The following is a 26,558-nucleotide window of genomic DNA, read 5'->3' on the forward strand; positions in this document are numbered from 1 at the left end:
CTTCTCTGTAGAGATGAGGGTCTTGGGTGACTGGGGGCACAGTGGCCAGGAGATGGGGAACCAGGCTTTCCTTCCCTTTGTAGGGGGCCGTGGGAAAGTCAGATCACCTCTTATCCAACCTCCTCACTTCCCACCTCAGGAGGCAGCTGGGAAACTAATGTGTGTGTGTAGAGAGCATGCTTTATAAACCAGGGCCTGCTTGGCAGCATGTGCAGCACAATCTCACACACATGCTCACATGTACACATGAACACATTGCACACATACATACATGTACACACATGCCCTCTTCCCAGGGAGCTCCCACTTCACCCTGAGCTCCCCAGTGCCCTTTCCAGCTGCCTCCTCACTTCTCCCACCTCTCTCCCCAGCAGCCCCCACAAGACTCCTCCAAGCATCTACTCCCATCCCAAGCACCTCCAGGTCACATTTTGCCACTCACTGCATAGCCTGTCCCTGACATACACACACACACAGCTGTGGTTCTCACACTCTCTCGGTTCCTCACACTCTTCCATTCCAGCCCTAGTGACTTGCCCTGGCCATGCTGCCAGCAAGAGAGGGGAAGGCAGGGCTGAGGACATGTGAGACTGTAGAGATCTGGGTGTCGCTGGGTTTCCATCAGCAGGGGCCTCTGAAAATGACCATATCATGGGTACTGGGTAGGACCTCTTTGGGAACCCCCATCCTACTCCTGTTTTATATGTCTCCAAGGCCTTGGGCCTCCTTGCTCGCAGCCACCTGAGGGCCTAACATCCCCTTTCTGCTGGTCCTAAGGTCTTTGTGCAGGCTAAGCGCCAGTCAGACCACCTGCACACAGCACCTAGAAGCTCACATAGTCATGCCCTCCTGGGCTGTGTGGTCAGCAGGCCTTAGCCCCTTCCCAGGGAACTTGAGACTGGATCCCAGCCATGGGGCAGTGGAGTCCAGCACTGGGCAGAAAGTGCCTCCACAGCCTCCTGGAGTGACAGCACGGAACCCGGCTTCCGACTCACTGCCTGTATTTCCTAAGCCGGCCCATGTGTCTCTGGGCCTCAGCTTCTCATCTGCAGAGTAAAGAGGCCAGCACTAGACAGGCTCCAGGCCCTAGCTCACTCCAGCTCAGAGTTCTCAGGATTCCAGCAGCATGTGTGGGCTCGGCAGAGCTCCAGACTTGCCTCCCAGAACTTGGTGGAAAAATCAGTACAATTAACCAAATACCACGTGCACCAAACCACCTTTTATCTCCCTTTTAAAATATAAGACAGAGAGATAATGACCATTGGGAGCAGACACTTGGGAAAAAGCTAACGCAGCTTCAAAGAGGCTCTTGGGCGAGAAGCAGGTGCCCAGAAATGAGGCTGGGTGTGAGGTAGAAGGAGGCTGGCTGGGTTTTGATGTTGCCACTGCGCACAACGATGCAGCCCAGGCCCCTTGCCCCCCTCCTGCTCCAGCAGGTGACCTTATTAGGCAGGTCCTAGTATCTCCCCCAGATGCTCCTCCACTTGGTGGAGGCTCCATGATTGGAGCCTCTGACAAAGCCCACAGCCCATTAAACCCATAACGGCTCTTTGTTGGTTTGAGTTTTGATTTGTTTGTTTAGCCAAATGTCAGACCAATTAAAGTGAGATCCAAGAACCCTCAGCAAGCTCACACAGGAAGTCAGGCACCAGGAGGACAGAGTCAGGTTCTCATGGGGGTTCAGGGCCTGGCAGGGGATGCCATTGGACCTGGACGGACCCAGCCACCCGCCACGACTGGCCATTGGCAGGACTGAAGTCAGGAAGCAAAATCCCAAGCTAGGCCATGCTCCAGGTGTCCAGGTTCACTTCCACAGATAGCCTTGCTGTCAGCATAACCCTAGAGAGAGGGACAGCTTGTCCATAGAGTAGGTGCCTTGACCCTGGCACCTGGAGTGTGGGCCAGGAAACCCATACACCCATCATAATGCCTTCATGGCACGGGGAGACACTGAAGCACAGACAGGTCACCATCCATGCACTCCTGGTGATGGCTTCTCTCTCCTCACCAGATGAAAGCTCCTTGGAGGCTGGGCCTTATTCCTCCCTCCCTGGGATGGAGCTCTTGCCACAGCACCTGGCACCCAGCACTCAGCACTGCACAGGGCTCTGTCCACTATCATTCAATGCTGAGGACTGACAAGCCAACAGACCCTAGCCCAGCCTACAGGTTGGGCTGCATCACACCTGGGTTCACATGTCATGCCCTCACCTCTACTGAGTCCCCCTTACTGGCTTAGGAGTGGGGGACAAAGACACTGCTAGATCTACAAATGGTGGGGTGGGAGAAGGAAGCAGGAGAGCTGGGCTCTTGGGCAGATTGGCAGGGGCTGGAGTTTGGCCCTGCCATTGCCATGGGCTTTGGGAGGCTGCTTCGTGCCCTCTCACCACTGGGTGGTGGTCGTTAGTCAGGGGTCTCCCCAATCTAAGCCCAAGCCAGGGGCAGTCTTGTGTGCAGATGGGCCCAGCCTCCCCTGCCACTGCCACAGGTGCCACAGGGAGGTAGGGAAGGCAGAGCCATGGTGACAGTGGTGATGCCTGTGCTGCTGGCATGGGGTCTGTTGACTTTTCAGACTTCATTGACTCAAGACCACTTTGTCATCAAACAAACAGGAGAAAGTAAGACTAGATGCTTCCTCTCTCCAGCAGGCTCTGGGCTGTGGCCCCCACCCACAGGAACAGGGCACCAACTAATCTGCAGCCCTCGGGCCAGCCCCAGGCCCTCCCCACCCCCCTGCCAGGCTGAGAAGACCAAAAGAGTTCTTTTAGAAGATAGGAAGGCTCTAATCAGGAAGCCAGAGTCCTGTGTTTGTCTCGCTCTGCCCTGCCTCGCTCTGCCAGGCCTCAGGCCTCCCTTCGCCTCCTTGTTCAAACAGATCACAGTGCCCCGTTCCCTTACCTCACACCCTCAACATGAATTAGGCTCAGTGTGGGTGCCACATTCATGGTGCTCATGGACACCCAAGGGCATGGACTGTCAGTTCCAGAGTTCCAGATCCCACTTGTCGGAAACTATAGCCCTGGGTATTTCAGAGTCTGAACGGCTGGAACATGGCTGGATTCCCTGGCCTTATGACACCTGTGGTGTCAACATACCATCTACATGGCATCCTGAATTTAGCCCCAAAGGAGGCTTTTATTTCAGAGATTTGAGGTAGAATAAAGCAGACCCCCCCCCCCGAACCCCTCCACACTTCTCATCACCATAGCAACCCAGTTTCCCCGAGGACCCAGAAAACCTGGGCTGCATTGATAGCGGAACAGCCTCCACTCCCAAAAGTGCTCATCTTCCAGTCCCTTCTTCTTGGATGTAGTGACAGAAAGCCCACTTGTTCCTCACCCTGCACTCTGAGGCCACAGCATTGAAGAGTGAGTATCCCGTGGGTCTGTGCTCTAAGGTATCCTTCAGGGCAGAACAGGTCAAGATCAAAACTACATGCATCATTCCCAAGATAGAAGAATCAAGCTTACCCCTGGGGCCCAAGTTCATAGAGAATGCAGGCAAGCCAAGACCCTGCCCAGTCCCCAAGCTGAGCCCTGGGTGCAAAGCCAAGAACTGCTCCCCAAATGGAAACACAACTGATGGTAAGAGCAGAATTAAATGCTTGGAGGTGCTGAGCACTGTGTATGAACCTTCTGAGTAACCCCTATGCCCAACACAGGCTCCGAGTCTGAAAGACAGAATGAAGGCACCACCTCTACTCCACCCCAGAAATTTACAGACTAGCTGGGAAGCAGACACCAATGAGGTGAGGTCACATGGGAAGACATGTGACATGACACGGGCAATATTAGGTCCTATAAGGAAGAAAATCCCAGTGTGGACCTGCGTGGTCATACAGTTTCCCAGAGAAGGTGGGACTGGAGTGCTGGCTACCAAGACCAGGGAGGGTTTGGAGAAGAGAGAGAAGAGAGAAGGTCTCCAAGTGGAAGGAGCAGCATGAGCAAGTCGCTGGGGTGAGAAGCCTGCACAGGAGGCAGTACGCGGAGAGCGCAGACCACAGGGTGATGGCTTGGGGCCAGAGGTGAGGCTGGATGATAACAGTGGCATTGAGGTTTGGTCACGGTGTCCTGGGTGATGAGGCTAGCAATAGAATGCCAAGCAAGGCTCTGGGAGCTTAAGGACCAGGCATCCATGCACTGGACCAAAGGAGCCAGAGTCAAGGGATGAAGGGTGAGTGATGAGAATGGTAGCATCATCCCTAGAGATAATGGGTGGTAATGAGGGGTGGCCCAGTCACAGGACCACAGAAGAAAGGCATGACAGGAGGGGCTCTAAGGAAATGGACACAGGCAGGATTTCTATTCAGAGGTATGCATGCCAGACCAGATATCCCAAGCCCTCCCATTCCCAGTAAGGGCACCCTCCACTCACCATGTAACTGGCAGGTGCTCTGTCCTGAACCGGGACAGAACTGAGAGTCTAAACGAAACATTTCCTGGCTTGTGTGTGCTCATGCCCAGCCCTGCCTTTGCCCATTCATCATTCAGCGATAACTGCTGAGTACTTGCTGCATGTCAACACCTGGGTGAGATGCTAGCATAGGTGCATACTAGGCAGGGTATACCTGCCTAACGGCGTCAGGCTGAAATCCTTGGGGCCCAGAGTGTAGCAGGAGGGGAACTCCCCCAAGAGTCAGGTAGAGCAAGCCCACCCAACCCAGCACCTAAGAGGACCTCCAGCTCCGTGGAACAGCAGTTGCAGATGCCCTCTGTGGACAAGGACCCTGAAGACCCCTGTTTTTTGTCACTCCTGGCTACTGTTGTGAAGTACCACAAAGTGACGCCTTGGAGCAATGGGAATCTATCTTCGCACTCTCCTGGGGTCTACAAGTTTGACCTCAAGGGTCCAGCAGGTGCCCTCCAGCTGAAGGCCCAGGAAGGCAATGCTGTCTGTGGAAGTCCATGGCAGTCCTTGGCCTGGGCACGCAGCACCCCAGCTCTGCCTGCCTTGGCTCATGGGCTTCTCTGTGTGTGACTTCTTGTCATCCTCCCACTGCGTGTCTCTTCTCTTTCTATAAGATCAGAAGTTAGATTATATTAAGGGTTCACTCTACTCAGGTGTGACCTCAACCTAAATGTACAAAGACCCTATTTCCAAGTAAGATCATGGTTACCATGGGTGCCAGGGGCTAGGACTTTCACACAGCTTCTCAACACCCCGGCAGCCCCACGCCCAGGGCTCTATTACTAGAAGCTCCCTGTTTGTGGAATTCAGATGCTGAAACAGGCTCCCTTTTGGCATCATGTACGGGCCATGTCTGAAGACAAGTAGCTTCTTCTCCTAAAGCTCCCTCTCTGGGTCAGGAATCTACAAGACCAACCTCACCTGTGTACCCACTCCAGGGTAGCAGACTGGGTGGGCAACAGGCCTTCGTGATGGGACCCAGCTGGCCACACCCATTCTTTACTGTGTTCTGTAGCTGCTATCAAGCCGTAGTGGCAGAACTGGGTGGTCACTCACAAAGCTCCAAGTATTTGCCCTCCAGCCCAGGCTCTAGCATTTTTCACAGCACTGCCCTGGAAGTGCCTTCCAAAGGGGTCAGAGAAAGATGGCGCCATCTGCTTCTGTTTCTCTAAAACAGGAATGAAAATACTACCCACAGCCTAGGGCTCTGGTGGGAGAGGGGAAGGGCGCATTTAATGAGCTCATGCATGTAAAGCATTAGCCACAGTGCATGCACATAACAAGCACTCAATAACTGTGAGCTGTTATTCCTGCTATCACTTTGCCAACATGCTCAGAGATAGAGAAAACCAGAGTGGGGATCAGGGGAGATCCAGTTTCCACCCTCATTTCAGAACACCCTCCTCCCCCGCCCCCAACACCCCAACCTGAGCTTGCACTCCTGGGCACGCAGCTCAAAGGAGAACTGACTGATTCCCACTTTCCAGTAGGATAAAGCAAGGCCTGACAAGTTTGGAGGTCTCCCCAGGCCACAGCACAGCAGAAAACAGGGGTGTTGTGCAAGCCCTTACAAGGGCCCACCAGTCTCCTAACCCCCTCCCCACATGCTATCCCTGCCAGTTCTGCTCCCTGGGTAGTTGGCAGTGGACAGCTAGGGTCCCACAGTCCCCCTCCCCCCAGCTCCTCAGGCACCTCCCCACTGGCTCTCAGAGCGAAGCTGATTGCTTCCATGCAATTTGAATTAATCTCATGCTTCAGGTGGAGCTTGGCTAATCAGGGGAGACAAGAAGCCGAAGTGGGTGCAATCAAATTAACAACGCCACGGCCCTAGCTCTTTAAGAAGGGGAAAACAAAGCAGGCACCAGAAGGCACCCACCGCCCCCCTCCCCTTCTCCCACCTCTCCCAGGGGAAGCCCAGAACTGCTGCCACCCCTGAGGCTGAGGAGAGAGAACTGCTCCCACCCGCCCAGGCTGGCCACCCCACGTGCCAACAATGCCCCTTTGTGGCAGCTTATCTCACACTGCCAAACAGGGCTCCGGTTCTTGTCAGGAGCTTGTTAACAAGGAACAGAGACACGCACCTTTGCCGGGGGGAGGAAAGCAGGCTGGACTGGGAGAGGGGAAGGAGGGGCCCACTCACCTCTCTTGGGTGCATGTAATCCTTCCCCAACACAAGTGCCTGAGTGGAGGGCCCCCTGCTCTCCTAACAGTATGAGTTTTTCCGGGACTCCCAAGGGGGTTCGGCGCACCTGCTGTCCCTTGCAACATCCTCTCCCAGAGCACAAAGAAGGGCACAACCAGGAAGGCACTGAGCATGCCTAGTGCATCCTTTCTTCACACAAAAAGAAAAAAGCCCTGAGATTCCTGGAGAGGTTCCAGTCCTTCCCAAAGGACTTCCTGAAAATTAAATAAATAAATAAATAAATAAATGCAAAGCCCCTTCCTTGTGCTGGAAAAGAACCCCCAGGTTCTTCATCTCGTTGTCTTCCTTACAAACCTGTTAGCTTTGAGCTCATCCGGCCTCAGGCAGGGGGAGAATGCCAAGTGGGTGAAGTTGGGACCATCTAGCGCTATGAATCTCACTTGGTAGTGGAGTTGTTCCTTTGGCAATCAGGGTGCTGGCCTGTGCTGGACCAAATAAATCCAGGCCTCTGGGGTAGGGCCTAAACAGCAATGTTTTTCAAAACCTTCCCAGGTGATTGGGCTTTAGAGCCCAATCCGAGCCTTCCTCAGACCCTGCCCATAGGCCACTCACCCACAAAAGCACCCAGCCAGGCCTGGCCTCTGGGGCCCCCAGTGTTCACAACAACCCTCTCTTCCCTGCAAAGAAGTTGCCTTGTTCAGGCTCGGAAAGGGCTCAGCTCCTGACCCACCATTCCCCAGAGCTCCTTGGCCCTCTCCCATCATCCTCTACCCAGTTTCACATCATGGGCTGGACCACGGATATCCTTGGCAGGAATCCAGCCCAGCAGCATTACCTTGGACCTGAGGGACCCCATTCCACTGCACACTGGGGACAGAACCAGGGCTGTTATGAGGACTCATTGAGTGAACACACCCCTGGCACGGAGGGATCTTCAGTGAGGTCAGCGGCTGTGGGGGCTGTTCCTGGGTGCCCATGAGCAGGTGAAGGTCACCCCTGCTTCCACCAGAGCCTTTGCTCAGCCTCTTCCAGCAGCCAAGGGTATCGCATCCCATTTCCTTCATGTTCTCCTTCCCACACACACTGCTCCTTTCCTTTGGGGATTCAGAACAGAATCATCCCTCCCTGGCGGACTGGGAATTTGTCAGAAACACCAGCTGAGCTCCAGTCACGGGGAAGGAGAGGAGAAAGAGGAAGGGAAGGAAGGGAGGGAGGGAAAAGACCAAGACAGCCTGGTGCTTGGGCCGCTGACTCCTGCCCGCTGCCCAGCCACTGCCTTAACACAACTGACGCTAGCTGCAAAGCGTGCACTTGTGCTTTGTAAACTGCAAAGGGCAGGTCCCCTCCCGCTTAAGAAAAAGGACCCCAGAGGAAGGAGGAGGCTGGGAGAGTGCATGGAGAGCCAATGGCACAGTCTTTAATGCCCACAGCGGGGCTTGAGGACCCTCGCACTCCACCTCCACACCTGGCGGGGGCTGATGAGGAAGCGCGTGGGTTCAGGGGCCCAGTAGGCGGCTGAGCTGTCTTGTGGTGTTTTAAAAATCTATCAGCCTCTCACATCGTATTAAAATGTAAATAGCAGCTGGTCCGGGCAGGACCTCGGGGGTGACAGGAGCCGGCCTGCGAGTAATTTCACAGATGGGAACCGGTTACAGCAGATTCTGACAACGGTCTTGTTTCTGAAATTGATTTCCTCTTCCCTTGGCTTGTTGCCCTGGGAGGGCCCTGGAGCCAGGGGAAGGGAGATCCCTCTCCAGCCAGGAGCCTTCTTCCTCTCAGGGGTACCTGCCGATCATGCCCGTCAGACCCAAGAGGAGGGGACAGATTTCTGTATGGCCGAGCCCCAGGGGCCCTCCATGTTTCCTCCCTGGCCCAGAGCAATTCGGGTTGAGGTTGGGGCAGACTGTTCTTAGGCACTGGCGGGGGCAGCAAAGGCTACTGCTGCATGGAAGTCTCCTTATATTCTTAATGGATATATATGGAGAGAGAGAGAGAAATGGAAACAGAGGAAGATAAGAGCGCTGTTCCATCTGCTGGCTCACTTCTCAAATGTCCACAATAGCCAGGGCTGATGAGCTGAAGCCAGGTGCCAGAACTCTATTTGGGTCTCCCATGTGGATGCTGCTTTCCAAGCACTTGGACCATCTACTGATGCTTTCCCCAGTGCATTAGCAGGGAACTGGATCAGAAGAGGAGCCTATGAGACTCGAACTGGTACTCCGATAAGGGATGCTGGCACTTGAACTGGTGCTCATATAGGATGCTGGTGCTGTGGGCAGTGGCTTCACCCATTGCACCACCATACCAGCTCCCAGGGGGAGCCTCCTCATTTTCATAAATACATGCCAGGTCCTAGTACAGAGATCTATCTGTAGGTGGGTACAGGAGCAGGGCATGCCTCAGTAGGAGATGCCCCAGGCATGTGGCTCCCTAGGCCAGGGAAGTGCTCCAGAAGCACCAGGAAGTCTCTTGGTACTTGCCTAGGATATGGCTCCTGGCAGTGCTAGGCTCTATAAGGCTTTGAATGAGACAGGTCCTACTGCATGCCAGGACTTTGCGAGACTCCAGAGAGAAGCCCCTCAAAGGAGCTGCGTTGAAAGGAACTGGGCACTAAGGGGGCAGCCCCTCCCCCACCATCTCATGCCCTGCCCCTCCCTGCCCCCAGCCCACAGAAAGCTTCCTCGGGGACAAACTTTTGCAGAGAGGAGCCTGATGCCCAATGGCTGTTTATGAACTCCATGGGGGAAGGAGGGAGAATGGGAAGAGGGGCTTTAGCATATTATAGCCCCCACCCTCTCTGTGCAGCACTCTGTCACAGGGGGCTCAGGCCCTTCCCCCGTGCCTACACCCCTAGAGCTGCAGCCCCTGACCCCCCACCTGCCTGCTCTAGGAGTCTCCTGCTGAGACAGCTCCTCCACAGAGAGGTCAACTTCTATCCCCTGTGCAAGGGCAACAGGATGGTAGATGGCATGAGGCAACTCTTGAAGAAAAAGCAGTCTTCTGGAAGCCTCAGTTTCCTCATCTGAAAAAATGGGCATAATAAAACGTAATTAGTGGTTGTTGAAGAGAGAAATTACTGAACGATGAGCTGAGAGGCAAGCACACCCAGTTCAGTGCCTGCTGCGTCAAGCACATGTGAACACGTGGGAGGTCACAGTACTTGGTCCAGAGAGCTCAAGACATGGCCTTTGGAGCTGGGGACTAAGCATAGCGCCTACCTGACGTGAGTTCATCTGTGCAGGGAGCTTAGATTGCTGTCGGGACCCAGGGGGCTCTCAACACCAGGGACCCATCAAAGTGTGTGCATGTGGAGGGAGTGGGCACTGCCTCCTGTGGCCGCATGGGCAATTGTGCGTGAACAGCACCATCCAGTCATCACATCTGAGTGTGTGGATGTGTGAAACTGTGTGTGGGTTATGAGATAACCTGGGTTAGGATGGTGACTGTCATTGTGACACTACCTCCATGTATGTTGGGTGGGGAGCGGGCCAGAGCAGGCACTGTGGGTCACTGCAGGTAGGGGACTGTAACCCAGAACACCCTCTGGGCCTCCGATATTCCCTCTATGGAGTGGAGGGAATGGGTTGTGGTGCCTACCACTGTCATCCAGTGGAGCAGGGAGACCTTGTGGTCCACACAGAAGCAATGTGGCTGTTTTGTGGGCAAAGGAGGGCCCAAGGGGGCAGAGCCTGCAGGAGGGCATGTGACAGAGTGCTCTGCTCTGGCGTTGGCTACGGGAGTGTGCAGGGCAGGGAGAAGAGGGGAAGGAACACTCCTTGCCTCTCACCCAGCACAAGGAGCTTTGAGCCCTCCAGGCAAGGAGACGGTTACTGAGTCAGAGACTTGCCTCCCTATACAGCGAGCTGATTGCCCAGCCCATCTCTCTCTCTCTCTCTCTTTTCATTCTCTCTCTCACCCAGACCCAAAGACAGACCACCTAGACCCAGGTGTGTTGGACTCTTCTCTAGCATGGTGCCCTTGCTTGTCCTCCTGTAGTGTGGGCAGCTTGTGGTCTCCCACCGTAGCCCTTTCCCTGAACAGCCTCTTGGTAGGGGGCCTCTGCCCCTCTGTGTCATGCCATCCCTGCTCCCTATGAGCCACGTGTTCCCAGTTCCCAGGAGAACTGAAGCCTGCCCCTCCTCCTGGCTACAATCAAGTTTGTCAAAGTCCTCTGTCAATCAGAGCTCCTTGAACAAGATGTAAGGTTGGATGGGTAGCCTGAGTACTGGGGGAGGTACAGGTATTAGGCCTAGTGCTTCAACCACCAACAGCTAGTTAGGCCCACATCTCACATCGGAGTCCCTTGGGTTCAAGTCCTGACTCCAGCTTCTTGCACATACAGACCCTGGGAGGCAACAGTTGAGGGCCCAAGTAACTGGGTTCCTGCTGCCCACACTAGAGAGCTGGATGGAAGCAGCCCCTGGCTTTGGTCTTGGTTATTGTGGATACCTGGGAGATGAACCCTCAGATGGGAGCTTTCTCTCTTTCTGTCTCAAACTTTAAAAAAAAACAAAAAAACAAGACTGGGGACTCATTCTCCCAGGGTTGCCTTACTGATCACCGTTCCGGTGTCCTCCTGTGTGGGCAGCCCTGCCCTTCTCCATCTGTGGTCAGATACTGCTATTAGCAGTGCAGGTGCCCCAGGTTCTAGGGTTCTGTGACCCTGGGCGATAACATCTTCCTGCAGGAACTGGACGCCCATGAACTTAGCTGATGCCTTCCTGGAGGCAGGAGAGGGACACGAGAGCCTTTGTGGGAGGCAGGTCCAGAATCCAGGTTTCCCAAGCAGCCACTGCATGGCAGACATCGTACACCCGTGCACTCATTTTATCTTGCTAACTGCACCACAAGTCTCTCAGAACTTGACAGATGTGATAGACCAAGCCTTCCCAACACTCCTCCTCCTCTCCACAGAGAACCCTTCCACAGCTACCCCTGAGCTCCGGGTTATGCAGAGGGCACTGCATTGTCTCATGACAGCTGGGACAGACATTTGCCCTAGTGTACAAGATGCTGCTACCAGAGGACCCAGGCTTTGATCCCCAGAAGCAGTTTTCTGCCAAGGCAAGCCCTGGGAGGCAGTGATGTCAGCTCAGTAATTGGGTTCCCACCACCCACATGGGCCACCTGGATTGAGTTCCTGGCTCCCAGCTTTGGCCTGGTCCAGTCCTGGCCATTATGGACATTGGGAATGAACCAGCAGATGGAAGCACTATCTCCCCTTCACTCCTGCTCTACCCTCCCTCTCCCACATCACCCTACAAATAAATCATTTTTTTAATGTAAATATCAGCCAGCTTGTTGGAGGGTGTGGCTTTTGGTCAAGATTATTGAGTGGGCCAGGACCTCTGACTGCCCTCCTCAGTTTTGACTGGCAAGCAAGCGTCCTGAAGAAGGAACAGCATCTACAGGCACACAGACTGTGCACTGTGCCCAAAGACATAACCTCAGGGACAAGTGAAGTCTGAAACCCGGTCCCTGCTCCACTGACCAAGCTGTGGCTCCTGGCACCAGGTGGCACCCAGCCAGGGGGGTGCCCAGAGCCCACTGGTCCCCACCCACTTGATATAGCTGCAGACTCTTCCTTCCCCCACCTCTCCCCAGACCCTGACTGTGCTGAGGCTTGACTCCACCCTCTGCCCACCCCACACACATGCACACTCATACCTCTGCATGAATATCCTCCCAATCCTCCCACTTCCCCTAAGGACCAAGACTCCTCCCGCAGGAAGGCCTCCTCGTGCCTCTGCCCCACACCCAGCTTTTCAATCCTCACATGAAAAATGGAAGCATCCGCAGTGCGAAGCCCGACTTGTTGATGTAACAGCTCACTCTGTATTCCACCCAGGTTTATGCGAGTGAATTATGCAAATCTTTGATGGAAAAATATTCCTCAGCACATCCTTGAAAGTGTAAAACCTTAGTCAATAATTCATACTCGGATGTCTCTGACTGCAGGCTTTTGCTTCATTATAACTTGCACCTCGTTATTTGTCTTTCGTATTTTATTGTATGTGCTGGTGTAGTGCCATGCATTATAAAATTTATCTGCTCCATTATTTGATGAGCTGAAGCTGAGGAACCTGCTAAGATGCTAAGCAGGGGCCCTGGGGCCAGGGCTGGCCTTAGCATCAATGCCTGTAGGAGCAGATACGAACCAAGAAGGTGGCTAACTGTGTGATGTGACCTCAGGGAACCAGCCTTCTTTCGGCTGCTCTCCCTCTCCCCGCCTTGACACCTGTTCCGAATGTGCCTGTAGCTACTCACTGGTGTCTCAGGTCATGCCATTACAGCTCCCTGGTGACATCCTGCCTTGCATTGAAGGCTTACTTGCCCATAAAAGTTAGCTGTCCCTGGGGAGTTTGCTGGAAGTACTGGGCATGAGCAGATCTTTCAGTAGAGCAAGAGAGAGCACCTGAGGACACAGGCCAGGAGAGAGGGCCAACTGATCAACCGGAGATAGACGTGGGCAGGTTTTAGGGTCAACCTTCATACAGGGTTGTCCAAACAGGCCAAGCCCCACCTGACTTGTGTACTCTAAGATAGCTATTGGGCAGCCCTCCCTTGGGCAGAGGCCATGGAGAAGTCAGTTTTCCCAGAAAGGTGGAAAGGACAAGAGAGGGATGAAGAAAGTCCTCACTGCACTGATGTTTCTGAGACCCGTGCTGCAGGTAGCTTGGCCAATACGGCTGCACTGCTCCGTGTCCTTGCTCTGCTGTCCTAGCACCATTCTCCCAGCACAGGGCCTGCTGCTCTGGCCTTGCTAACTCTGCTTCCCACTGGAGTGCAAGTCCTCAGGGCCCCAACCATGTCTATCCTGCTCACCAGCAGCAAGAGAACCTGGTGTAAAGTCTGGCACGGGCCAGCCTTCATGAGCAAGCACTTGCTGGAGCCACTGGGATTCCCAGGTACCATTCTGCTGGAGGTCTTGTTTCCTTAACCACTCCTCCAGACCCCGGGGAATACTTCATGGATCCGTGTTGCTGACTCAGGGATCTTTGTTCCCCTTCCTACCAGAAGGCAAGGACTCTGTCCTGGTGCCATGTTCATCACCCAAGGTCATGCTCATGATGGCCCCAGCCCAGTGCCTCGCAATCCTTAAGTGCTCCAGGTCTCTGTTATATGTGATGGAGTAGAAAGGGGATAGAGTTTCTCAGGTGCCCATCTTCCCACCGCTCCTCACATCCTTCAGAGGCAGGGCTGGTGACTAGCAGGTGTCTATCAGGCATAAGAGGGCTCTCCTGAGGACGGCTGCATGGGGACCTGCTGAGGTTGGCAATGGGTGAGTGCTGCTTGCACTGCTGGGAGGTTTTGATTAGGATGGGGCCATCTAGGGCAGTGATTGTGTTTGGTTTGAAGGAATGGGGGAAAAACAAGCCACAGCTTGTTTTTGTGAAAGCAGCACAGGGGCCCAGACTTTGGAATAGGGTGCTCAGCTGGGGTGCAGGGACCCCCAGGAGGACCGTGGATAGGACTCAGGGGAAGAGGAGTCCATGGATTCAGGTGGAGAGAAAAACACACTTTCCCTCACTAATGTCTAACTAAAAGGTAGCATTCCCTTCCATTCCGAACACAAGACACAAACACAGCCATGCTGTTCCTGCAATCATCACCCATAGAAATCCACAGGCATTTTCACATCATAATGCGTTTGGTGGTGACATCTCAAAATATCACTCATGCGCACTATCACAAGATTGCAACAAACTGACAGAAACTGAAAGACCAGCACTGGACCTGACTCTGTAAGGATTGATAAAGGAGGGGGTGACATTGTGGCACTGTGAGTTAAGCAACTTGCTGCAATGCTGGCATCCCGTATGGACATTGGTTTAAGTCCCACCTGCTCCACTTCTCATCCAACTTCCTGCTAATGTGTCTGGGAAAACAACAAATGATGGTCAAAATGCTTGTGCCCCTGCCACCCAAGTGAAAGACCCAGAAAGAGCTCTGTGTTCCTGCCTTTAGCCAGACCCAGGCCTGGATGTTGCACCCAACTGGGGAGTGAACCAGTGGGCTAGTAGATTCTCTTTGTTCCACCTTTCAAATAAAAATAAGTCTTTTTTTTTAAGTGTAACAAAGATAAACAGGTATCAATATGTGATAGAATATATGGAAATGTATGGAATATATGGAAAGCATACTGTTGAAAGTGTTTAATATGGTGATGCAAATATGTGTGTGTGTGTGTATATGTATGTATATATGTTTCAACATATCTGTATGTTATATATGTGAGAACATTGAGAAACTGGGTGGACATGGCCAGATCACGTGAATCGGGAGACAGCAAGAGGAGGCAGATCCTGGGGGCTCCACATACCATCTGCCCCCACCCTTGTTGCACTCTCTCTTGGGGCCTCCCCCTCCTCACTGTCACCTGCTCCTCCTCCCTGCAGTCCCAGCCATGATCACATCTCACCCCAACACAACCATTGCCATCAAGGGCCAGGCCAAGGAGCTGAACTGCACAGCGCGCGGTGAGCGACCCATCATCATCCGCTGGGAGAAGGGGGACACTGTCATTGACCCCGATCGCGTCATGCGGTATGCCATCGCCACCAAGGACAACGGCGATGAGGTGGTGTCCACGCTGAAGGTGAGTGCCCACCCTGAGCCTGGGGGTTTCCACCTCCAGTGCCCCTCAGGGATAGAGAGCCCGTAGCCATGATGTTTGCACCCAAAGGAGGAAACGGGGAGCCTGGGAGCCCCTCCCTGCACCCCAGAAGCAGCCTCCCTTCCCCAGCTATGTCTGTTTTGTAATAAGTAATCACAGTCTCATTATGACAACTCCTCCTTCCTTTCTGGAATCTGTGGGCTCCTCTCTCCCTCCTGCTTGCCCCCATCCTTTCATCCTGGGGACACTCCAGGATAAGAAGCCCTGGACAGAACCCCCTGGGTTCTGTCCCAAATGTATTGGCTTGAGGACTCCCCTGGAATGATCCCACTTGCTTGACCAACTCTAAAAGCTCTCCCCCTCCCCATCTTCCCCTCTCTGTCCCTGCTGGCTACTTCTAGCTCAAGCCAGCTGACCGAGGGGACTCTGTGTTCTTCAGCTGCCACGCCATCAACTCATACGGGGAAGATCGGGGTTTGATCCAACTCACTGTGCAAGGTACTTGCCCTGCCCTGACCCATTTCCCAGGGCGCCAGTGGCCCACAGCTACTTCCGTCTCCTGCAGCAGGGGCTTGGTTCCCACCCCATGAGCATAGCCAGAGAAGGCCTCCCTTGGCATTCCTGAGTGGAGATGCTGGCTCTCCCAGTCCCACTTGGCACAACAGCAGTTTGCAGTAACTATGTCCCTACAGAGTGCATTGCAGCCAGGTCCAGAGGGTGGAGGGGTTGAGGATAGCAGAGCCTTCCTGGGTCCCTTGGGTCTGGGAGTGGTGCAGAGAGGAAAGGCAGGCCAGGAACACCAGCAGCTTTACATGGGAGGAGCGCAGGCCACCAGCTCCAAGGAGTCCCCATGCAGGGACATGCCCTCTCCCAGGCCATGCAAGAAAGAGCAAGCCAAGAGTTGGGTGTTGCAGGGTATCTTAGGTAAGACCACAAGTGGACAGCAAGTCCCCTGCTCAGTCTCACTACTGCCCCTCTCCTGCAATGCCCCAGAGCCCCCAGATCCCCCAGAGCTGGAGATCCGGGAGGTGAAGGCCCGGAGCATGAACCTACGCTGGACCCAGAGATTCGACGGGAACAGCATCATCACGGGCTTCGACATTGAGTACAAGAATAAATCAGGTGGGTGTCCGGGTGGGAGGGGGAGGGCATGGCCAGCATGGGCTTCGCACTGTGTACCCTGCTCGTGTGCTTCAACTGGGACAGCCCCTGGGGAGATACCCTGCTAAAGCAGCTTCCAGCACCTCTGGTTTCCAAAGGGAGGGACACTGACAGGTTAGGGTCTCAGCCTGAGGGGCCCCAGTGGATGCAGAGGGCTGTCAGCTCCTGTTCCCTAGACCCAGGTCCTCAAGGGTAGTCAAATATAAAGCAGTTGAGCCCAGGGTCTGGCCTTCTTTGGGAGACAGAGGCATCATTGCCCAGCCCGGTGCTCCTGGTTTGGGACAATGAGGATGACTGATGGTCCAAGAACTGGTCCTTCCTAAGAATGGGTCCCTGCAGGCAGAGGGTTCTGGAAGATTTTGGAGCTGAGTTTACTTTTCTTGGGACCTTACCCAGAGCTGCCTTCTCAAGCCCTAGCTGGTCCCACAGGGGCGCTGTGAGGCAGAGTGATTAAGGGGCACTCAGTATCTGGGGAGCCAGCTGAGAGTTCCACAATCAGGCAAGGAGGGGGTCTTCCAAAGAGTCAAGATGCTGGGGGGAGGCTTCAGGGTAGAAAGAAAAAGAAAATCTACCTCCCAGTCAAGATCTTTGTGTGCCTTTTGGATTCAATGTGATATTAGTAGACTTGTCACTACAATAAAGTGTGTGACACAAACTATTCATGAAAGAAGGAGAGGTTTAGTTTGGCCCACAGTTCTGGGAGTTCAAGTCCAAGACAGGCACCCCTATTGATTTGGGCCCTGTGCTGGCAGTGGATGTCGCGAGTGAAGCACACGTGTTCACGATGATGGAGGAGCATATGTGCTCACATGGCAATGACAGAGCACACGTGTTCATTGCTGCCAGAAACACAGAGAGAGCAGCTGGGCCCTGCTGAGGAGGAGCCACCAAACCTCAAGAGAACAACTTTCCCAGGGTACATCAGTGACCTAAGGAATTCCCACCAGGCCTTCTTCCCAGACACCATAACTGGACCAAGTTTCCACCTTCATGATACAATCAACTTGTGACTTTAGGGTTTGGGGGAGGGGTTAAAGAATTTTTTGAAAGGTACAAAAATCTTCCGTCTGCTGATTCATTCACTAGATGCTCACCGCTGCCAAGGTGGGCCAGTTAAGGCTAGGAGCCAGCAGCTCAGTCCACTCTCCCACATGATGAGACCTGAGTGCTTGAGCTGTCTCCCAGGATGTGCATTAGCAGGCAGCTGGAGTCAGGAATTGGAACTGAGACTTGAACCCAAGGACTGTCTGTGGAGCATGGATGTCTTAAATAGCATCTTAAGCACTGGAATCAATGCCTGCCCCAGTGTTGTCTTTGCTGCAGCTGCCTACAGTGTGCAGGTAACTCTCAGAAGCTTACAGGAGGTGTGGTTAGCACAAGCACCTCCCAAATCCCTGAGAGATACTGCACTGAGCCAGGGCTTAGAGACTAACAGGTGACAAGCCAAGAGCTCGTGGGCAAGGGAAGGGCAGAGGCCAAGCAAGGACACATGGCACTCCAGGGAGAGGCCCCTGCTCTAGCACAGGCTTCACACACGCACTCCCTGGGCAAGGTTAGGAGGGAGACCTTGGGGTTATGAAGAGCCAAGGCTGAGCAACATGGCACCATGGCAGAAGAGTGGGTATGCATGGGAGAGGCTGGTGTCCTGGAGATGAGCAAGGATGTCATACAACATGTGGGGAGAGAAGATGAGGCCAAGGGTGCAGAGAGGAGGCAGGGCTCCCTGGGGCTGGGCACAAGCTGCTGCTAGGAGCAGGCAGGAAGGGTGACGAGAGGCCAACGTGTGCATACAGCAGTGCCTGTTGCATCTCCCTGATGGGCTCACATCTGTGGAGAGGAGTGGATTCCTGGGCTGTTGCTCTCGTATCCACACCCCCTGCCGCCCATGGGTCTGCCCCCTCCATTGACCACTGTGGCAGCCTTTGCCCTGGGCACTGCCTGGCAGGGCGATGCTGAGACCCTCTCCCATCTGGAACATGCAATGCACAATCAGAGGTGGGCAGGGGGAAAGCTGCTGTCAGAGCACATCCAGGTCCTCCTCCCTGCAAGAAGAGGAACTGCCATGCTCCCCACCCCCCAGAGCCAGGAAAGTCAGGAGGACAGGCAAAGCACAGGGACAGATGCCGGAAGCTCCACCTCAGATTTTCTCCCACCAAGGGCTTTGCACCTTTAAGGGTGTCAGTCACAGAATCCAGAGAGCAGGGAAGGCAGTCAGTCCTCTCCACCACCTTTAGGTGAGACCCTTGTCACATCCTGTGTTCAGGGACAGCAGCCCCATGATGGCTGCAGACACTGTCATTGGAAGTGGGTTGAGTCCTGGAGCACAGCTCCCACACCCACCTGGGAAGTGGGAACGGTAATGCTTGATTCACAGGGTCGTTCCCAGGATGAAAAGGAAAGCATCTAGCATGGCTCTGCAAGGGACCCAAGGTAAAGGTTAACCCCTCTCCCCACTGTGACTCAAACACATCCTGCAGCAGTTCAGAGTCCTTAGAGGAGGGCTTGTGCAGACTGAAATATGTGTGACTGTCAGTCAGCCCCCTGCACTGCCTGCCAATCTTGCAAAACCATGCCCTAGCCATGTGGTGGGGAAAGGAGAAGAAGCAGGAGACAGAATGTTGGCCCTGCAGCCTCCAATGTGATGAGAGTGAAAACACACATGGCACACACACATACACACACACAAATGCATACACACTTTCAGAACCATGACCAAGCACTAGCTCACCAAGTATAATGTGCCACAAACTGTACTACGTGATGGCTGGCAGAGATACCCAAGGGAACAGAAGGCGGACTCGAGAGAAGGAGGAGGGATACATGTGCATAGATGTACATCCAGGTCCGTCTTTCTGCACCTGTATCCCAATGGAGGTGACAACCACCCTCCCTGCATGTGACCTGGGTGGAGTAAGTGTCAAGAGCCAGGTTACCAATACTGAGCATCTTTGGGCCTCTCTATCTTTAAAGTGGAGACAATGACATTTCCGTAGGTGAGCATGATAATATGCATGGAAGGGTCTGGCATGTTGCCTAGCCTGTGGGAACCTTCCATGCGTCCCTCTCTCCCCTCAGTTCCAGCCTCTGCCCAGCCTGGCTCCTGACCATCTGCTCCCAGCTCCTTTTTACAGACACACACACACACACACACACACACACACACACACACACACCCTATCACCACATGCCCTTGCCTGGTTTGTGCCGTGTTGCTCATCCTGCTAATTTTCCAAGGGAAATTACCAAGTCTGCCCTTTCCAAGCCATCCCACTCATGCTGACTTCTCCTGGCCCCAGGCAGCGGAGTAATAATACATGAATGCTGAATGATAAATAGCACCGTCCACACAAATCTATCAGATGGCGCTGTGCAGATTTGAAAATGCAGACACCACATTTCGCCCCCTCTTTGCCAAGCAGGAAACAGGAATGGACTCTTTGAGGACGATCCTCCAAGCCCTGGAGGCAGCCGTATGGTGCCAAGAGGGTGGGGGGATGGCGAGTTGGAGGGAGGAATGGTCAAGGACTGTGTGGGGGTGAGGGAAAGCCAGCACAGGTGGCATATCGTCCTGTGAGAGGGACTGGTATGCTAGGATGTAGCAAACCGCCTGTGTGGCCCAGTGCGCCTCCTCTCCATGCTGCCATGGGGGGCACAGAGCCACCACGCCAGGCAGAGATGCACACTGCACAGCACAGGCGGCTACACGCCCAGATGTGGCGTTCCTCCAAGTTGCACCCCTCCGCTGTTATGTGTCTGTCCTGAAACCAGAGCCTCCCAGCCCCTCCCAGCAAGCAGCCCACAGAGCAGAAGGCACCAACATCTCCCCAGCTGCTTTCTTGCTTTTTTTTTTATTTTTTAAGAAGAATATTTTGCATCATAAGCCCTTTGATGAAGAAAAGAGGGAGAGAGAGCCCTTAATGAAATATGTTAATCTGGGTAAGCCAGGCTTATATGAAAGGGAATATTAAAAGAGACAATATTAGCCAAAGCCAACTTGGTGCTCTGAGAGCACTGGATGGGAAGGGAAGGATAGAAAATTGGGGCCCCCGATTTTAGTTGTGCTTGGGGGTCAGGGAGATGGCAGTGATCAAGTGGGAAAAATCAGCCAGAGACCTCTAAACTCGACTCGGATGCATTAACCTGGGAGAGTTGTAGGGAGAGAGCTGTTTTGTGCCAACATCAAAGATGATTTGGGAACACAAGATCAAATCCACCTGCAATCGACTGACAGAAGCAGAAAAGGAGGGGCTACTCCCTGGAAACTTCCTTCCCCCACCTCCCTGTGGTTGGCAGCTGAGCCAGGCAAGGAAAGCAGAGGCAAAGTATGTTTATTGTGACGACCAGGTGCAGAGGAACTCAAAGTCTGCAGTACGATATACAACAGTGGGTCTGAGTTCAAAAGCGAGAGTGGCTTTTAAGTGCCCCACTGTGCGAAGTAGAGGAGATCACCAAAGTTGCAGACATGGAGATCCCTGAAGCTGTGAGGACTGGAGAGGAGGGATGAAGAGGAGCCAAAAAGCTGTGAGAGTCAGAAAGATAACACAGCAAAAGAGAAGGCTGGATGGCCAGCAAGAGTGTCACTGCAGGGCCTGGTTCATGCTGAGAAATTTGCCCCGAGGCCAGCATCCTGAGATAGTAGGTTAAGCCTCTGTGGCTCCAGCATCCCCATAAAGGTACCTATTCAAATTCCTGATGCTCCACTTGCCATCCAGTTCCCTGCATATGGCCTGGGAAATTGGCAGAGGATGTCTTTAATCCTTGGAACCCTGCACCCACATGGAAGGCCCAAAAGAAGCTTCTGGATTCTGGCCTCTGGCTTCAATCATTTGGGAAGTGAACCAACAGATGGAAGATCTCTTGCTCTCTCTCCTTCTCTATAAATCTACCTTTCAAACACAAATAAATAATCTTTTAAAAATACCCCAAAAAAGAATTACTGAGAAGCCTTATGCAAGGGGTTGGCAGGCAGACCACTCCCTGCACCCAGATGGAGTGCCTGCCCCAGCAGAGGGAGGGGCTCCATCCTATTTGTAAAATGAGGAGTGCTTGGACGGGCATGCAGGCAGTGGTCAAGATGTCACTTCGAACACCTGCATCCCATATCCAAGGGCCTGGATTGGATCCCAGCCTCCTGTTCATGCAGACCCCATGAGGCAGCAGTGATAGTTCAAGTAGTTGGGACCCCGCCACCCACGTGAGGGATCAGACTTGAGTTCCCAGCTCCCAGCTTCCACCTGGCCAGCAGAAGCTCTCCTCTATCTCCTGCTCAAATGAAGATGAATAAACAGATACAAAATAATGAATGGTGGCTGCTCTGGGGAAGGAGAGATGAAAGGGAGCAAGGAGCACACACAGGGTGCCTGTTGGGAGGCCAGGCAGAAAGTCATTCCTCTGGTCCAGGTGGAAGGTGGAAGTGGCTTGACCTCAAATACGGAAGGCAGTGGAAAGATGTGACAAGACCCAAGAGCTAGCTGGGATACACAAGACTTGATAGGGAGAAAGAGAGAGCAGGAAGAATCGGCACACGTGAGGGTGGTGCTATTCTGAGACAAAACCTGGGATGGAGAGCTCTGTCCTGGACTGGGTGAGTGGGAGATGACTTTGAAACATCACAGAGGAGAGAGATATCAAGCAAAGACAGCCTGTAAAGGTCTAGAGCTCAAGGAGCAGCCCAGGCTGGATGCTAATCAACGCATGGCTGGAAATAAACAGGGGCTCTTCCAGAAGTTCGTGGAAAATACATGTCATGGGAAAATATGCATGAGGTTTCCCAAAATGATAAACCAAAATAAATGTCCTTTAATTCCACTTTTCCATGATCTTTGTTGATGGTCGCATCATAGATAGCAGGAGTGGGAACAAGAGGAGAAGCTAAGACGGCCCTGGAGGAACTCTCACCATTAGTGGCAGGGCAGAGGGGATTACACCTGTCCAGAGAAAGAAAATCATGCCCAAGAGATAAAAAAGCTCAAGACATTTATCAGGGGACCAGAGTGGTAGGGGCAGGGTTTGGAGTGGAAAGAAGCAATCCCAACATTGAACACTCCTCAAAGGTCAAGGGACATTGCCCTGCTGTCAGAGGAGGGCATGAGGGGTAACTGACAGATATTCTAATTGCCCCTGCTCCGCACTTGGAGCATCCAGGAGCGTGGTGATAGTGGTACCTCCTCTCCAAGCCTGTCTGTGTGCAGCCACACCCTTGAACACCTCCCCCTCCCTGCCTGTGCTCATCAAAAATGAATGTGCTGACTTGTGATCCCTCTCCCACGCATATAAACATGGACAACTGAAATGTGATTTGTGTGCTGGCACTGGCTCCCAGGATGCCGCAGAGAGAAGTGAACACCTGCTTCCACATTGTGAGCCTGTTTTATCCCAAACCAAAGATGTACCTGCAGCAGGCAGGTGCCTGTGTATTTGCAGTGCTGGCTTAACTTGCAACCACAGGGTGACCTGTGGTTGGGGTGTTTTCAAAACCCAAGGGGAAAATAATGTATGTGTGTGAGACAGAGAGCCTCAAAAGCCTGTCATTTTGTTCCTTTGGCTCAGGAAACCAAAGAATTAAATGCAAAGCTACAGATGGGGAGTTGGGCCGGTGCCCTTCGCAAATGCTGAGCCTGCTCAGCTCAGAGTCGGATTTTGGAGACACACAAAAACCTCAGTTAACCAGAATCTGGGGGGCATATGATTTTCCTGATTTTCCAGGCATTCACTTTGGGAAAAAAAAAAAGAATTTTAGAAACTATCTAGGATATGCAAGGATTCTTTTCTGAGTTAGAAATTAAGCTGTACTTCCTTCGGGGCTACCACTCTCATTGGACAGCATGAACACCAGGACAGGGGCAGGGGTGGCTGGACAGAAGGGCACCTGCCAGTAGGTGTGTAGGCTGGATAGTAGGTTGGTTGGGTTGAGCTGGGCTTCAATGCCCATCGACACTTGCGAGAGCTAAACAGGATGTGGGACAGACTTGACAAGCCTGCAGTGCGTACTGGCAAGCATGGGAACCAGGGTAGGGGGCAGAACTGGTGGGGGTCATGGGGAGTCGCCCCAACTAGGCTGCAGCTCCAACTGATTTGCGTGAGGACCGAGTATGAAGTGGGCAGGATCGAACTGGACTACAACACCCGTTGGTTCATGAGGAAGACAGGACTGGAAACAGAACTGACCCAGCAATCCCAACGACCAGCATGAGCATAAGCTGATTGGTGTGACGGACTGTGTCGGACTCTGTACTAGCAAACTCGCACAAGAATCAGGCCTGGGATCATCTCAGATGAAGTTTCTTTGGAGATCCCTCCAACTGAACTGCTGATCTTAGAACCCCAACCATGAAGAGACTGTCAGCCAGTGGATTCTGAATAGGATTCATTGCGATTGGAACTGAGAGATTGGCAGCAATCCAGAACTGATGAACTATCAAAACTGTATGAGCAGGACCCTCAGAGCGCGCCTCCTGTTGGGGACCTGGGATGGGTGGGAGGTTGGGTGGGGCTTTTCCCTTTGTTTTTTTTCCCTGACCCCAGATATAGGGTAAAATGATATTGGTGTGGAAACAATGGTATTACCCACTTTCACCCTGTAGCCCTTGACACTTTGTTCCCTAATCAACTAAGTAAGATTATTAAAAATTAATTTAAAAAAAGAAATTAAGCTGTAGTGAGTATAATTTTAATCTTGTCTATTGAGAAATATTCAGGATACAATACTGTGGATTTAAAAGGCAGAGAAAAATTAGAACGAATAAGTAGCATTCAGACATGCGCTGGGTACATTTTTAAGCCCTGCTATCAGCTTGCTTCCTTAAGCTTGGCCCTTTTAAGTTTTCAAATTTCTAAAAAAATAAAAACACATCTAGTTAAGAACTCTGGGTTTGAGAAGGGGTTGTTAAGTCCAGGGCTGAAGACACACAGGTCCCACATCATAGTGCCAGAGTTCCATTCCTAGCCCCGTCTCTTGACCCAAATTTCTTGGAGGTAGTAGTACTACCCTACATGATTGGGTTCCTGAAAGCCATGGGAGAGATTTGAGTGGAGTTCTCTGCTCCCAGCTTCAGCACCCACTCAGCCTTGGCTGTTGGGGGACTGAACCAACCATTGGAAGCTCTCTTTCATCCTCTCTGAGCATCTTTCCACCTCTCAAATAAACAAAAACACATTTGAAAAGCAGCCTGGGGTTGGCAGGTCCTAGCTGAGGCTCTGATGTTCCTGCACCCCTTCCTGTTTTTCCTTGAGCTCCTCTGACAGGAACACAGGGAGCACAGTTTGAATGAGGTACTCAGTTCCTCTGGCAAGGCAGTGGGTTTGTCGTCACGGCATCCCTAAGTGACATTTTGTCTGGTGTTTTCAAAAGTTCTGCAATTCTGCTGCATACTGACCCTGGAGTCAATAGCCCGTCCTCCAGACAAATTATGAACACATTCGTCCTGCTGGTGAAAGAAAGAGGATGGGGCTGGACATCCTGGCGCTGGACCCATTCCCTAAAATGTAACAAGCAACCCTCAGGACAGTTATCTCCCAAGAGTCAAGGAAAGGAAATACAAACACAGAGGAGGAAGGGGAGAGACTTGGCTTCCCTGTGCACAGAGACTACTGTGCAGCTGGGGTGTCTTGCATGGAAAACAGATCACTGAGCTGTTTGAGAGATCCAGCAAGGAGAGACCAGGCAACTTAGCTTTTCCTCCATGGCTAACAAGCAATAATCTTGGAGAACATCCCAGCCAATCCCTGCCTCAGGGTTATACTCATCAGCTAGCCAGTCGTAGAGGAGAGTCGGGCTCCTCTCAAGCCGGGGCTTCATGAGAAGGACAGTTGGTGCTCCCCATGAAGTGGTTAAGAACCCCATCTCACCAGCATCTGTGTGAGCTGGTGCTGGAGTCAAGGGAGAGGTCCTGGAGTTTGTGGCTCTGTCTTCTCTCTAGATTCCTGGGATTTCAAGCAGTCCACTCGCAACATCTCTCCCACCATCAACCAGGCCAACATTGTGGACTTGCACCCTGCCTCCGTGTACAGCATCCGCATGTACTCCTTCAACAAGATCGGTCGCAGCGAGCCAAGCAAGGAGCTCACCATCAGCACCGAGGAGGCTGGTGAGTCCCTCACGCTCGAGGACCAGGGACTCTGGGACCCCCACCAGCCCTGTCCTTTGGAAGTGGGTCAGAAGAAAGCTGGGCAGAGATCCCACAGTGCTTGTGTTGTGTCTGGGCCAACAGTAAGCTATTCTGTTTTACCATCTGTTCCAGATGGGGTTCTGGATGCTGGGTCTGAGGAGCGTCCGTGGTCCTGCCCTTCTCCCCAGGGCCCAGTCTTTCTAGAAAACACAGATCTGCACAGGCTGGAGTGCTAGACCCTTGGATCGTTCTCTGTTGTGACCTTTGCCATGGAATTTTCCAGAAAGCTTAAGCAAGATTCCTCTTGCTGTGCTTTATTTGTTATGGTGAAGCATGAAACAATGCAGAAAAGCACATGTCTGTGAAGTTTTGCAAATGAGCATTAAGTGAAACCAACATAACCAATATCTCATAGCAGTCACTGGTGTGGGGAAGTCAGGCTCAGCCTCTCTCCCCTTGGGTGTGCGTTTTGCCTTCCTGCCCCTTTTCTTCCAGTCAGGAGCCCAGGGTTCCCTCCCCATCCCCAAGGCTCATACATGCTTCTGCATCCCCAGCTCCTGATGGGCCTCCCATGGATGTCACCTTGCAGCCAGTGACCTCACAGAGCATCCAAGTGACCTGGAAGGTGAGTGAGGTAGAACACCACCATCACCCCAGCTCCTAGATCCTGTGATGAAGCCCCCGGAAGGCTTGCTGGTCTGCAGTTTCATCCCAAGTTCGTGTCTGGTTGCTTTGTTTGTTGTACTAAATGAGTGAGGTTTGAGGGGTGGAGCAAATGAGGGTCAAAGACATCCATCCCCACCCTTCCTCTACACCCAGGAACTCTGGCCAAGGGCAGGACCGCGGTGGGATGGAAATCGTCAGTGTCAAGGAGGAAAGATGGCTCTTCACTTTTCCCACCCAGAACGTCTTCAAACCTTATGTGATCTGATGACAATCATATTGAATTCTGGGAAGAGTTGTATCTCTCTAGCACCGGGATGAAAACAGCTGCCCTCTCACCTCTGAGGGTCAGGGCAGCTGCAGACAGAGCCATTGCTAAGGGTTGGGAGCCATCAGGTGTAGGGAAGATTGAAACATCTCCACTTAAGGAACTCTGAGAGGAGACTGCACAACCGGGAAA

At 52.9% G+C, this 26,558-nt stretch overlaps 1 protein-coding gene across 1 annotated transcript in view; it reads left to right on the forward strand.

Annotated features, from left to right (window-relative positions):
* Positions 1 to 26,558, forward strand: part of LOC101528871 (cell adhesion molecule DSCAML1) — an 88,258-nt gene that overhangs the window by 24,266 nt on the left and 37,434 nt on the right. The window contains exons 9-13 of the mRNA XM_004585116.4: positions 14,950 to 15,149; positions 15,569 to 15,665; positions 16,161 to 16,289; positions 25,247 to 25,414; positions 25,990 to 26,060. Of these exons, the coding sequence (XP_004585173.2) occupies positions 14,950 to 15,149; positions 15,569 to 15,665; positions 16,161 to 16,289; positions 25,247 to 25,414; positions 25,990 to 26,060 (665 nt within the window). The remainder of the gene's footprint in view (positions 1 to 14,949; positions 15,150 to 15,568; positions 15,666 to 16,160; positions 16,290 to 25,246; positions 25,415 to 25,989; positions 26,061 to 26,558) is intronic.

The sequence above is a fragment of the Ochotona princeps genome, chromosome 4, assembly GCF_030435755.1.
Source record: "Ochotona princeps isolate mOchPri1 chromosome 4, mOchPri1.hap1, whole genome shotgun sequence".
Classification (NCBI taxonomy): domain Eukaryota; kingdom Metazoa; phylum Chordata; class Mammalia; order Lagomorpha; family Ochotonidae; genus Ochotona; species Ochotona princeps.